Here is a 12360-nt window from a genome sequence, read left to right on the forward strand (position 1 = left end):
CAAATTGACCAGGGGTCAAAGCTCAGTCAGCCATCCAAGAGTACGATGGACAGAGCAGAAGTTTGCACTTTATCAAGTAATGGAACTCTGGGAACCTCACACATGTTTGAATCTAAGGCACAGGAAGCAAAAAAACTGGATGAGCGTGTAATATTTGATGCACTCAAGCTCAGTAATGATACATTAAAATCTGCCCCTGTGCCTCCACGGCGACGACAAAATGCTGACCGCAAAGAAAATGTTAACCGCAGGTCCTGGAAAGCTTTCATTCCACCAAACTTTCCAGATTTTGCTGATCGCATTGAAGCTTCTCTCAGTGAGGTTTCAGAGGCAAGTACTTCAAACCATTCACTACAAGACAAAATAGAATATGGCCAGATTCTTCCAGAGAAATCCAAGCTCTTGTCTAGTGAACGAACAACAACATCCTCCTACATATCAGATAACCCCTCTCTTATGTCAGGTAACCAGGGCTTGAAACACAGAGATGACCAGAGCGACCAGAATGTTCAAAGTTTAGATTTTTATAATGACAGTGAGTGTGATAACGATCCATTATTAGTACAGGAAAATACATCCAACCTGTGTAGTCGTACAAAAACTGGGCATAGCTTATCAAGTGCTACATGGCCAAGGACACTAAAAAGTTTAATAAAAAACAGTTTCACTGATGGGCACCATAAAACCACAAATACGGCCTACGAGGAATGCGTAATTGAAACCCTTCCTTTATCTCCATGTTTAAGTGACGAGGTGTTGGATGAATCATTAAATGTACTGATTGTGCCTAACCTAAGAGAAAAGACTGAATCGGAGCTGAGGTTTGAGGAGGATGAGAGAAAGATACTCATGGAAGCAGAAGAGGAGTGGGAGGACAATATATCTGAAAGGGAAGACACTTCTATACTAGCACAAGACAGCAGGGAAATGTTTCTAAATGAGTTAAAGGAAGGTGGCCATATTTTTGCAGCCGAGGGGGCATTTGACAAAGCAGATACTGTTAGCGACTTATCAGCCCTCGTTCCCTGTGCTGGTGATAAAGCAGTAGCAGAGGGCAGCCCATGGCTGGCTTCAGAAGAAGCAGACCAATATTACAGCTGCTCAGCTGTTAGAGCTGAAAAGATCACAACAAAGCAATGTAGTAAAGTGGCCAGCTATTCCGATTCGGACACAGACTCTGACCAGTTGTTTCTTGAGTTAGAAAACCAATGTCTGACTGGCATAGTGGACGAGCCATGGCCTCCTGATGAGTCTCAGGAATCAGTATTAGGGATGAGTATAAAGGGAACAAGTTTAGTGAATGTATCACAGGTAACTGAAGCCACAAAACAATCAAAAAGTACTGAGGGTGACCGTGGTAAAGGTCACAGTGGTCCTTCTTCTGGGGCTACCTCTGTGGTTTTGTTCTCTAGTGAAAAGCTTAGCATTTCTGATGTTAGTAATAGCTGCCAACCTGCCACCGAATCAGAATTTATTACTGGCAACACTGCACAGTGTTTTATTTCTGGTAGAACTGAAATAGGGGAGTGTACCATGGCTATAAAGCATAATGTTATATCTAGAGACCAAGATGACACAAATGAGTGTTTCATTAAACAGACAAATCAGTCTTCTGAATCCATTTCATGTACAGGAGAGTTGAAGCCTGTCACTAGCGAGTCTCTTAAAGATTATGATGCTTCCCAGGATCTGCTGCTTTTTCCTGAGCTTCCTGTACCCCTGGATAGTGCATGGCCTTATCAGCGCTTGTCATTTAATGAAGTTAGTGATTTATGTGATAATGATGATACTGTACAAGACTCATCAAAGCTGTTACATAAGCCAGATTCCCTGATAAAAACACAGAGCACAGAGGGATGTGTTTCAGGGGAGGGTATTATGACATCAGAATATTCTCAGGTCTCCTGTGAAGGACCTCGCTCACCTGTGTCTGAAAAGGATTATGCTTCATGTTTTGGGAATTCCAATCAGATTAATGAGTCAGGCATCTGTGAGGTGGCTGTTCGGAGCTCTGCCATTGTTCCTCTAGACAATAATAATGTGTTTTCAGGTGATGTGGGTGCAGGGGACCAGCAGCCTCTGGCCTGTAAAACAGAGGAATGCATTGAATTGTTAAACCATTTAAATACAGCAACAGACACTAGTTCACCAAACAATCTTCAGAGTATACCCCCCACATATAACTACCAAAATGACTTAAATTGTGACAATGCTGAACAAAGTATTGATGAAATTGTATGTACAAACCCTGTGCAGGAGCCTGACATCCCCTCCAATGATAATAAAGTTTTGTTTGAAAATGATGTAATAACTACAAATATCACACCTTACACACTCCCAGCTTCAGAAATCACCACAGCAGAAAATCACATACAGGGGGAGCTGGTGGCTTTAGAGAATCTCAGCAGTATTTGTGATATAGGAGATACGTCTGTAATGAGGGAACACATTTTCTCTGGCCATAGCATAGCTAACAAAGACCTTCTTGGTGTGGTATCTGAGGAGGTTAGTAATTCTGTGATAGAGGAATCTAGTGTTGAACATACTGAGTATTTACAAACCACAGACAGCCATGCACAGGATCACTTAACCTGTGAACAATTATGTATTATTGCACAGGTCGAGTTAGCAGCACAAGGTACTGCTTTGGGAGGGGTGGAAGAACAGCCTTCTGTTGCATCTCCCATTGAAGATGCAGCAACCACAGTATTAGAAAACTCAGCCATACCTATCATTATAGACCGTTTATGTTTAGAACCTAGCACTTCAGAACAGCTGGCCCCAGAGGATAACCTGTTTTACAAATTAAGCACTTATACATTTGCCAGTAAACAAGATCCTGTTGTTCAATGTGAAGAAACAAGAGTTGATCCCATACTTGCATCAAATGAAGAATATTCCCCGGTTGAGTCTCCCCAGGTCACTTTGTCTTTCTGTGATTCTCCATTGCTTTCCCTGGATTGCACAGAAGACATTATATCAGCAGAAATTGAAAATGTTTCAGCAACTACTGTATTTAATTTAAACACAGCAAGTCATAAATCAGAGCAGTCAGTTGAATGTGACTGCAAAGACCTTCCCTCTTCATCACAGGACAATGCAGAACTATATTTGTCCCACCTTGTAGTGGAACCACACACTCCAGCTACCTTTGTTAAGGACAATGACTTTGAACCTGAGACTGTTTCTGCACTTATACAAGTTTTACCTGAGACAGAAACCTCATTGTCAGTAAGCAGTACAGAAAATATTAAGGCAGCAACCAAGCAAGACGAGCAGCATATTATATTACCCTGCATTAACAGCTCTGAAGACAGCTTTTGTTCAAGGCAAATTTGTACATCACTTTCACCTGTAAAAGATGTCCCTCAATCTGTGTCTTCTGATAAAGAGGTAACCAATCACCCTGTTTAGTGCAGTCACATGGGTATATATTTGCTTGTTTATGCTGCAACCCATAGAAGGTTGGAAAACATTTACTGAGAGGAAAGTTATTAATCTATAAATAAAGTAAAACAGTTGCTGATTTTAATATGAAATGTTAAATTATGTGTAGTAAAAAAAAGTCTGAAAATGTGTTTTCTAATTGATGGTGTACATGGCAAGCTTCACAAATTTAACCCTGTCGCATATACTGTATGTCTGAAATGCAAAACAATTCAGAGATTTCCAACATAATGACCGTGGCTAGCCTTGTCCTATCTAGTAACGAGTCCTGATTGACTCCTCCATATAAGGCAAGTAGTGGGTGGAATTTGGCTATTGAAAAACAACTGCAGCAAACAAGGTGTTCGTTGCATTACTGCTGAAAGTGTTGTATTAGCAGGTGTTGACTGTCCTTTTAACACTGATCACAACTTTTAGGAATGAGTAAGGAAGTACATTCATAAAAAAAATACACTTTTGAAAATGTTTAGCAGGGCAAAGTAACATGTTGCATTCCTGCCTCAAGTGATGCATTTTTCCATCCCAGTGCCTGTACATTTATTCCTCTCGGGTGCAGAATCCAGATTGTATTTTTTCCACTCCCTTGAAGATTCATCTTCTACTTAGGTACACATCCTAGGTGTTGTTCCCCAGTAAAATAATATTAGTGATTATAAGGAAAAGGCAGCAGAGGCTAGTGCTCTCCCTAACAAAAATAGTTAAAGGGACAGTAAAGTCATAATTAGATATTCATGATTTAGACACAGCATACAATTTTAAACAACTCTCCAGTTTACTTCTTTTATTTAATTTGTTTCCTTCTCTTGTTATTCTTTGCTGAAATGTTTATCTAGGTAACCTAGGTTGTAGCTGCTGATTGGTGGCTGCATATACTATATATATATATATATATATATATATATATATATATATATATATACCAATTGTCATTGGCTCACCCATGTGTTCAGTTAGAAACCAGTAGTGCATTGCTGCTCCTTCAACAAATGATACCAAGAGAATAAAACAAGTTTGATAATAGAAGTAAACTGGAAAGTTGTTTAAAATTGTATCTTCTACCTAAATCATGAAAGAAAATGTTTGGGTTTCATTCCCCTTTAAACTTTCATGATCCAGACAGAGCAGTCAGTTTTAAAAGACTTTACAATTTACTTTCATTATCAAATTGTGCACAGTCTTTTTATGTGCACACTTTATGAGGCACCAGATCATTCTAAGCTTGTGCACAAATTCACAGTGTATATGTATATGAGTCTGTGATTGGCTGACGGCTGCCACATGGTTCAGGGGCCGGCAATTTAAAGGGACACTGAACCCAAATTTTTGTGATTCAGATAGAGCATGACATTTTAAGTAACTTCCTAATTTACTCCTATTATCAAATTTTCTTCATTCTCTTGGTATCTTTATTTGAAATGCAAGAATGTAAGTTAAAATGCCGGCCCATTTTTTGTGAACAACCTGGGTTGTTCTTGCTGATTGGTAGATAAATTTATCCAGCAATAAAAAAGTGCTGTCCAGAGTTCTGAATAAACAAAAAGCTTAGATGCATTCTTTTTCAAATAAAGATAGCAAGAGAATGAAGAAAAATGATAATAGGAGTAAATTAGATAGTTGCTTAAAATGGCATGCTCTATCTCAGTGTTTTTCAACTAGTGTGCCGTGAGAGATCCTCAGGTGTGCCGCGGCAGACTGACAACAGTGTGACATATTTTTGAAATTTTGCTTGTTTTTTATTCCCAGTGCAGGGGTGTCCCTCTTTCAAATTTTGAAATATTGAGAGGTATGTGACAGGCTCATCAGGCAGGCATCATTTACAACCATGACATATTGACATTCATTCACAGACGATCATTATGATTGTTTGTGAATGAATGTCAATATGTCATGTATAGTTTGTAGGAGGCATGGCATCACAGCACAATACATACAGTATGTGTGTGTGTATGTATGTGTATATATATATATATATATATATATACATGCTGTATTAGGCTACAATGTGTGATTTTTTAAAATTTTGGGATGGTGGCGTGCCACATGATTTTTTTTATGTAAAAAAGTGTGCCACGGGGAAAAAAAAGGTTGAAAATCACTGCTCTATCTGAATCAAGAATGAAAAAATTTGGGTTCAGTGTCCCTTTAAAGGAAGGTTTGAAATATGTTATGGAAAAATCCCATTTAATATTCATAGTAAGCGCTAATGCATTTTCTATTTATTATACACTTTTTGATTATGTCCTTTAAATAGTATTGGTCTCCACATAAAACATTAATATGGCTCAATAAATGTTTCATTCAAATGTAGATATGTGTTTTGGGGAAATATTGTGGGGTAAAATCTACAATTTCTAGAAACTGACATATAAATAATGTTTATCATTGCTCACAGTGTGTTTGAGTGTGTTGGAAATATGTTGTCATTTTTGATTAGATTACATTGTGCCTGTAACCTGTAAGGAACAGCATATTCTGTCATAATACATAAATATATCTATACATATTTATTATTCTTTATATCTTTGCTTTATATCTTCTTTGGATTGGTTCTCTGGGTAGTTGATTAGTGATTCCATTGTGGAGACTAATTAGGATAACCTCTTAGAGAATGGGATGAGTCCTTGTGTTTACGTAACTGCAGAAATGATTGCATCCCTAATTAGCATACAGTTTGTTCACCCAACGGTTAATTATAGATCACTAGTGCACCAGGCTTTGCATAGCTAGATGTAGGCGTAGAGCACATGAAGTACACAAAAATCTGCTGCTGGAAGAATTTCTGGGAGCAGAATGTTGTGGAATTTGCTGCATGCCTTAGATACATTCCCCACTGCATTTTGTGTTAAAAAAATAATACAATAAACTAATTATGTTTTATAGAAGTTTAAAAAATAAAGTACCTCATTTGTCTACTCCTATTTTAGACACTTGTCCTCATTCACTAAAATAAATCACATTTTTATGTAACCGAATTCCTTTTCCTGGTTTGACGGTTTCTATAAAGAGACAAGCCAGTATTCTCTGTAGAAGGATATATTTAAAGGGACAGTACACTGTAAAATTGTTTAAATTTTAAATTGTTTAATTTTAAATGACTTGTTATACCAACTGCAGAGTATAAAATATTTGAGAAATTGCATTTTCATGCATATTTGTGTATATGAAGTAGCTGATTTTTGTGCTTTGTAACCACAGCCTATTACAATGGGTTGAACTTAAAGGTGATATCAGATCTCATTATGTTATAACTTTGTGTACACAGACTTACTTCCTTATATTTTATTTGGCTGGAACACCAAAGCTCAATGCATAGAGAGAACAATGGAAAATGATCATTTTATTACTTAACTATCCTGCATCCCACTGAGAGTGTAATCTCTTCTGCTGGCTGTGTATACTTAGGCTATTCAATAGCCTATACTCCAGTTTTAATTTGTTCAGTGTAGGTGGCGATACCACAGGCTAAATCAGCTATTTCAAAGGTTGAAATAGGAGTAAAGGAGCTACTTGTAACCATATTAATACACTCTAGCAGGTAAAAAGGATCATTGGGAATAATTTAGAGGGGAGAAAATTTTTGGGTGAACTGTCCCTTTAATGATCAGTCAATGACTTGCCATAATATAACAACATTAAGCTACCACAGTAGTATTTTACAGCTAACAAGATATATTTGTCCCCACCCAGTCATACAACTTCATGTCATGTAAATATTTTAACTTTTTGCATCCCGTTCTGTATCAATTCCTAACCTATACCCAATGTGTGCTGCTAAAAGAGACAAACAAGAGCAACAAGAAAATACTTTATGCATTTATTGTTTGCATATAATTATGTGTTTAACCCCTCCTAAAGGGTTTAACCTATAGTTAAAGTTCACTCTAAAGCACCAGTGCACTACTGGGAGCTAGCTAAAAAATCTGTTGGGTCAATGACAAGAGACAAATATGCATGTTGCCACTAATCACCAGCTAGCTCCAAGTAGTGTACTGCGGCGTCTAAGCCTATCGATGTGTGCTTTTCAACAAAAGATACCAAAAGAACAAAGTACATTTGCCTATAGAAGTAAAATTGCATGATCTGTCTAATCCATGAATATTTAATTTTGACTTTCACATTCAAGTCCCTTTAACTGCTGCTTTCCATGCTGTGGTCTCTTATTTGCAAGGCTTTATAGCCTCATTCCATCACACATGTTGTGCAGTCAAAGTAGACTCCTCAATCTGACTTAGGCTGCAAGTTTTTGGAGGGCAATGTTTTAAATGAAAAGGGTGATCACAATTTTATTATCTCTCTGTCCCACCACCCACTGGGAGCGTAATTTCTTCTAAACCTTTTCTACATAGCCTTTCTATAACCAGTAGTATAGGTGAGGATAGAGCAGGCAAAAAACATCTATCTCAAATGACAAAATAAAGTTAAATGATCTATTTATAAACACTTTATTAACATACTGCAGCAGGTAAAATGCATTATTGGGAACACATTAATGGAGAGAGAAAATAACATTACAATGTCTCTTTAAGCTAGAAATATACCATTGTTTTGATTTGTACATGTGCTAGTATCTGCTGACCACTGCAGCCAGACACCTTTGCTGTTACACACACACACAATGATCTGCAACTGTTTTCTAGCTCCTGTATGTTCTGACTGAAGAAGCATATTGTTCTTATAAGATCACAGTACACAAAAGTTTCTCCTGGTTCAGGCACAATTATGTGTTATGTCTAAAGCACTGGGGGGCCACATTGTGACAAGCCTGCAGTGAATTGATAAATGACCCTCAATAGGCCGCCTGCTTTGGTGACTTTACTCATTGCCTATTGAAATGTGGCATAGGCAGCGTCTTGTGAATCACCTCTGTGTGTGAGTAATTTCCCTTAAAGGGAAACTTGTGTCTGTTTCTGAATTTAAGCACTTTTTGATGTGAACAGTTCTTGACAGCACTGCTCTTCCTGAAATGTATAAAAAGCACCCTAGCTTGTCTATATAGATTCTCTATAGATTGTATTAACTCTAGCAGCTGTATGCAATAATGCTTCTTTATTGTGCCAGACACAATATGTAGAATCCATAATTGCTGACACTGTACTTGGATCAGTGCTTGATAATCCTGATTGCCACGAAACCACAGCTCCTAGAATTGTACTCCTGACTCTTATTATTTATCGATTATTCTACATATATTTCTATATAAAAACAATTACCACTTTCTGACTTTTAAGCAATTTCACCTGGCTTATCCTATGTTCATATCCACTACTCACATTTATGTTATACTTTAGTACATTTACTAAGTAGCACTAATGCTTTACAGTTTGACATTTACTTGCCAGCATTTTCAGTCACCCTGTGAGAGGTAAAATGAATAAAACGGCCACCAGTTACCTCCTCCTGTGTTTCAGTTGTCTGCCCCTTCAGTGAAAATGACACAGGATTGTAAATGTGCCATTGGCATTATATTGTGTTAAAGGGACATACACATCTGTACAACATATCATGGCCCTGTTATAAGTGCTAAAATCAGAAGTATGAAGCTGTCACAAAGTCTCCTTTGTAGTGTTAATAATGCTTTGTTGCTTCGGCGCTTTCCATTGCTCACAAAAAGTGAATAAACCCCAAAATATTTTCTTTCATGATTCAGATCGAGCATACAGTTTTAAACATCTTTCCTATTTACTTCTATTAGCTGATTTGCTTTGTTCATTTGCTATCCTTTGTTGAACACCATACATAATTAGGCTCAGGAGCAGCAATGCACTACTGGGAACTAGCTGCTGATTGGTGGCTGCACCTGTTTTCATTAATTTATACAATGTGTTAAGCTAGCTCCCAGTAGTGCATTGCTGCTCTTTCAACAAATAAAATAAATAAATTGTGTTCATGTCCCATTAAAGGGACATACAACCCAAAATTGTATTTCATGATTCAGGCAGAGCATACAGTATTAACAACTTTCCAAATGTTCTACTTTTTCTTGTTACTCTTTGTTGAAAAGCAGGAAGGTAAGTTCAGGAGCGTGCACATGTATGCAGCAGTTTTGCAGCATTGTTATACATTAGCAAGAGCACTAGATGGCAGCACTATTTCCTGTCATGTAGTGCTCAATACTTATGCACATTATCTAGCTAGATATCCATTCAACAAAGAATAACAAGATTACAAAGCAAATTTGATAATAGAAGTAAATTGGAAACTTTTTTAAAACTCTATTCACTATCTGAATAATGAAATACATTTTTGGGGTTTCCTGTCCCTTTAAAGGTCTTTTTCTCAACTCTGTGTGTTTATTTTATAACATTTTTGCTGCGAAGAAGGAGGAGCATGTTATTTCTGCAGACACAAATTTACAGTTTTGAGAACTACAAAACCAAGAATATGGTCTAGATAGAAAAAAGACCCCAAATTAATTTACAGAAACGTCTGGGAGAGCATGACATTGGGAATGGACTAATGAAATTAATTTACCAAAAAAACTAAAGATTACAGCCATGAATATACACGCTCATGCTACACAATTAAAAATTAATGCTTATTTCAGGATGAATAACGGTGGATAATAATGCATCTTAAATAGAAATCTATATTTAGATTTTTTTTTCTCTCAAAAGCATTTTATTTAAAAAAATCCTATATATAAAAAAATAATCTGAAAATGTTTTTGACATTTAAAAAAAAGTAATGATTTTTATGCACCCTGATATCCATTAAAGTGTTGGTAAATGTCCCCCTTGTATAAACAGATCTGGAATGTTAGCAATATTTTAGATGTAGTGCAATTTATCAGTAATGAAGATAATACCCTGCGCTCCAGCCGCCCACTTCAAAAGTACTTTTTTGTTTTGTTGTTGAGCTGTTCACCAATCAGCGCTCTAACTACAAAAGAAATGTGTTTGTGCCATATAGCAAGAGTGCTGGTTAGAGAACAAACCGTTGTCTCGCAAAAAAAAACCTTATTTGTCAAGATAATTTTTTTACTGTATATATATTACATGAAAAGGGTACAAAATAATAAAAGTATATTGTAAAGTTGTTTCATTACACATAACTAAATAAACATCTTAAATAAAAATGTTGAGGTTTTTACTGTCCCTTTAAGGCTAGAGTCATTTCCCCATGTCCCAGTAAACTATACTGTAGTTATATTGTAACACACACACACGCACTGTTACTATGTGTGATTTCAGTGAGCATAAGGTTTCTATATGTAATAAACTATTTTATGTCTGTATTCTGCTAGTGCGAGAAGTCTGTCCATATAGGGTCAGTGTTTGTGCAGTCTCTTTATACGCTCTCATTGAATATAATGTCTGTTTATACAGTGCAGGCCAGAGCTTAATTAAACAAGGGCAGCTCCTGTATTTTTGTAATATTGTTCTACAATCCACCTCCAATCTTCTCGCTTTCCAAAAAATGTCTGGGTCCTCTGTATTCTTGCTGGATCCTGTTTTATATACTGTACATCTGTTATTCCATATTATGTGCATGTGAAGCCCCTCTGTACATAGTGGCTTTCTATACGTTTACATTTAATATTGCATCTTGAAATGTTGCCTGCACATTTGTAGTATTTTTATTGTATCCAAATGACCTACCTGTAGATTTTTATTTTTGTTGCATAGTACATTTGTTCAATGTTAATATTTTGTAGTAGTTAACTTCTAATGTATTATTGTCTGTTACAGTAAAAAAGAATCCTTTTTTTTAATGGCAATTTGCCAAGCAAGGTAGCAAGTTTCTATGGAATTTTAATTTATCATGTATTCCCTAAAGGTTTAGATAATTGTAATTTAAAATGCTTGTTAGCACTGCTAAATATATCAGGACTTATTAGGTTAAGTATGCCAGAATCCTACTAAATATTAGTAGACTTTATTTATTAACAAAGTCAAGAGCTTTCTAAGTAAATAAACAGAACAAAATTGAAGTATCCCATGACCCTTTTCTCTCTTAAGAGATCACATTCCATTGCTGGACTTTTCCAGCCACATTGTTTAAGCAGAAAGAGAAGTTTCTCATTTGCAATGCTCTGTTTTTTTAATGAAGGGCCTTTTTGTGTTTGTCAGGTGTTTCAGAAGGAGCAGGTGGACTCTCTTCAGGTTAAACTACAGCAGGTGAATGGTCTTGGACAAGGTCTCATTCAGAGTGCTGACAAAAACTGTGACGTTCACGGTCTGGAACATGACACAGAGGAGCTGAACACAAAATGGAACACTTTGAACAAGAAGGTAGTTACATGAATTAGTTTATGTATTTATATTTTAATGTATATAAATGTGTGTCTGTGACTGAAGGAGAATAACTTAAAGAGAGACCATGATATGTCTGAATTCTGGCCATACATCCTAACTGAAGTGGAGATAACACCTTCTAGTCTGCAGGGATGGGGTGGGAGGATTTAGATTAAGTTTTCAGTGATTGAGATTGTGTGTGGGAGTAAATATGAGACCATCTGACTACAGTATTTCTCAGTGTTGGCTGTTAAATAAAATTCAGGAGTTAGTGATTCCAAATCCCTTCCTCCAGTGCCTGTTATTTCCTGAGATAATCTGCTTTTGACTGACAAGGTAAAATATCTCGCAGGTGGCAGAGCGGGTCACACAGCTGCAAGAGGCATTGTTGCACTGTGGGAAGTTTCAGGATGCCCTGGAACCTCTGCTCAGTTGGCTGACCGACACCGAGGACCTGATTGCAAACCAGAAACCTCCTTCTGCAGAGTACAAAGTTGTAAAGGCTCAGATCCAGGAGCAAAAAGTAAGAAACAACAGTAAATTGATAAAAAAAATAACATTGTATACATAATATAAAAAAAAAATGATTCCATCAAAACATTTCATAGATAAGGGTTATGTTTCTTTGTTAGAAATATTTGGTGAAATTTTGATATCTTCCATTAAATTGTAGTATCAT

General features: G+C 36.7%; 1 protein-coding gene across 6 annotated transcripts in view; it reads left to right on the forward strand.

Moving 5' to 3' along the window:
- MACF1 (microtubule actin crosslinking factor 1) overlaps positions 1-12360 on the forward strand; it is a 413635-nt gene that overhangs the window by 222408 nt on the left and 178867 nt on the right. For all 6 annotated transcript variants that reach the window (XM_053707285.1, XM_053707286.1, XM_053707290.1 and 3 more), the window contains 2 exons: positions 11517-11678; positions 12034-12204. In XM_053707285.1, the coding sequence (XP_053563260.1) occupies positions 11517-11678; positions 12034-12204 (333 nt within the window). The remainder of the gene's footprint in view (positions 1-11516; positions 11679-12033; positions 12205-12360) is intronic.

Source organism: Bombina bombina, chromosome 3 (assembly GCF_027579735.1).
Source record: "Bombina bombina isolate aBomBom1 chromosome 3, aBomBom1.pri, whole genome shotgun sequence".
Lineage (NCBI taxonomy): Eukaryota > Metazoa > Chordata > Amphibia > Anura > Bombinatoridae > Bombina > Bombina bombina.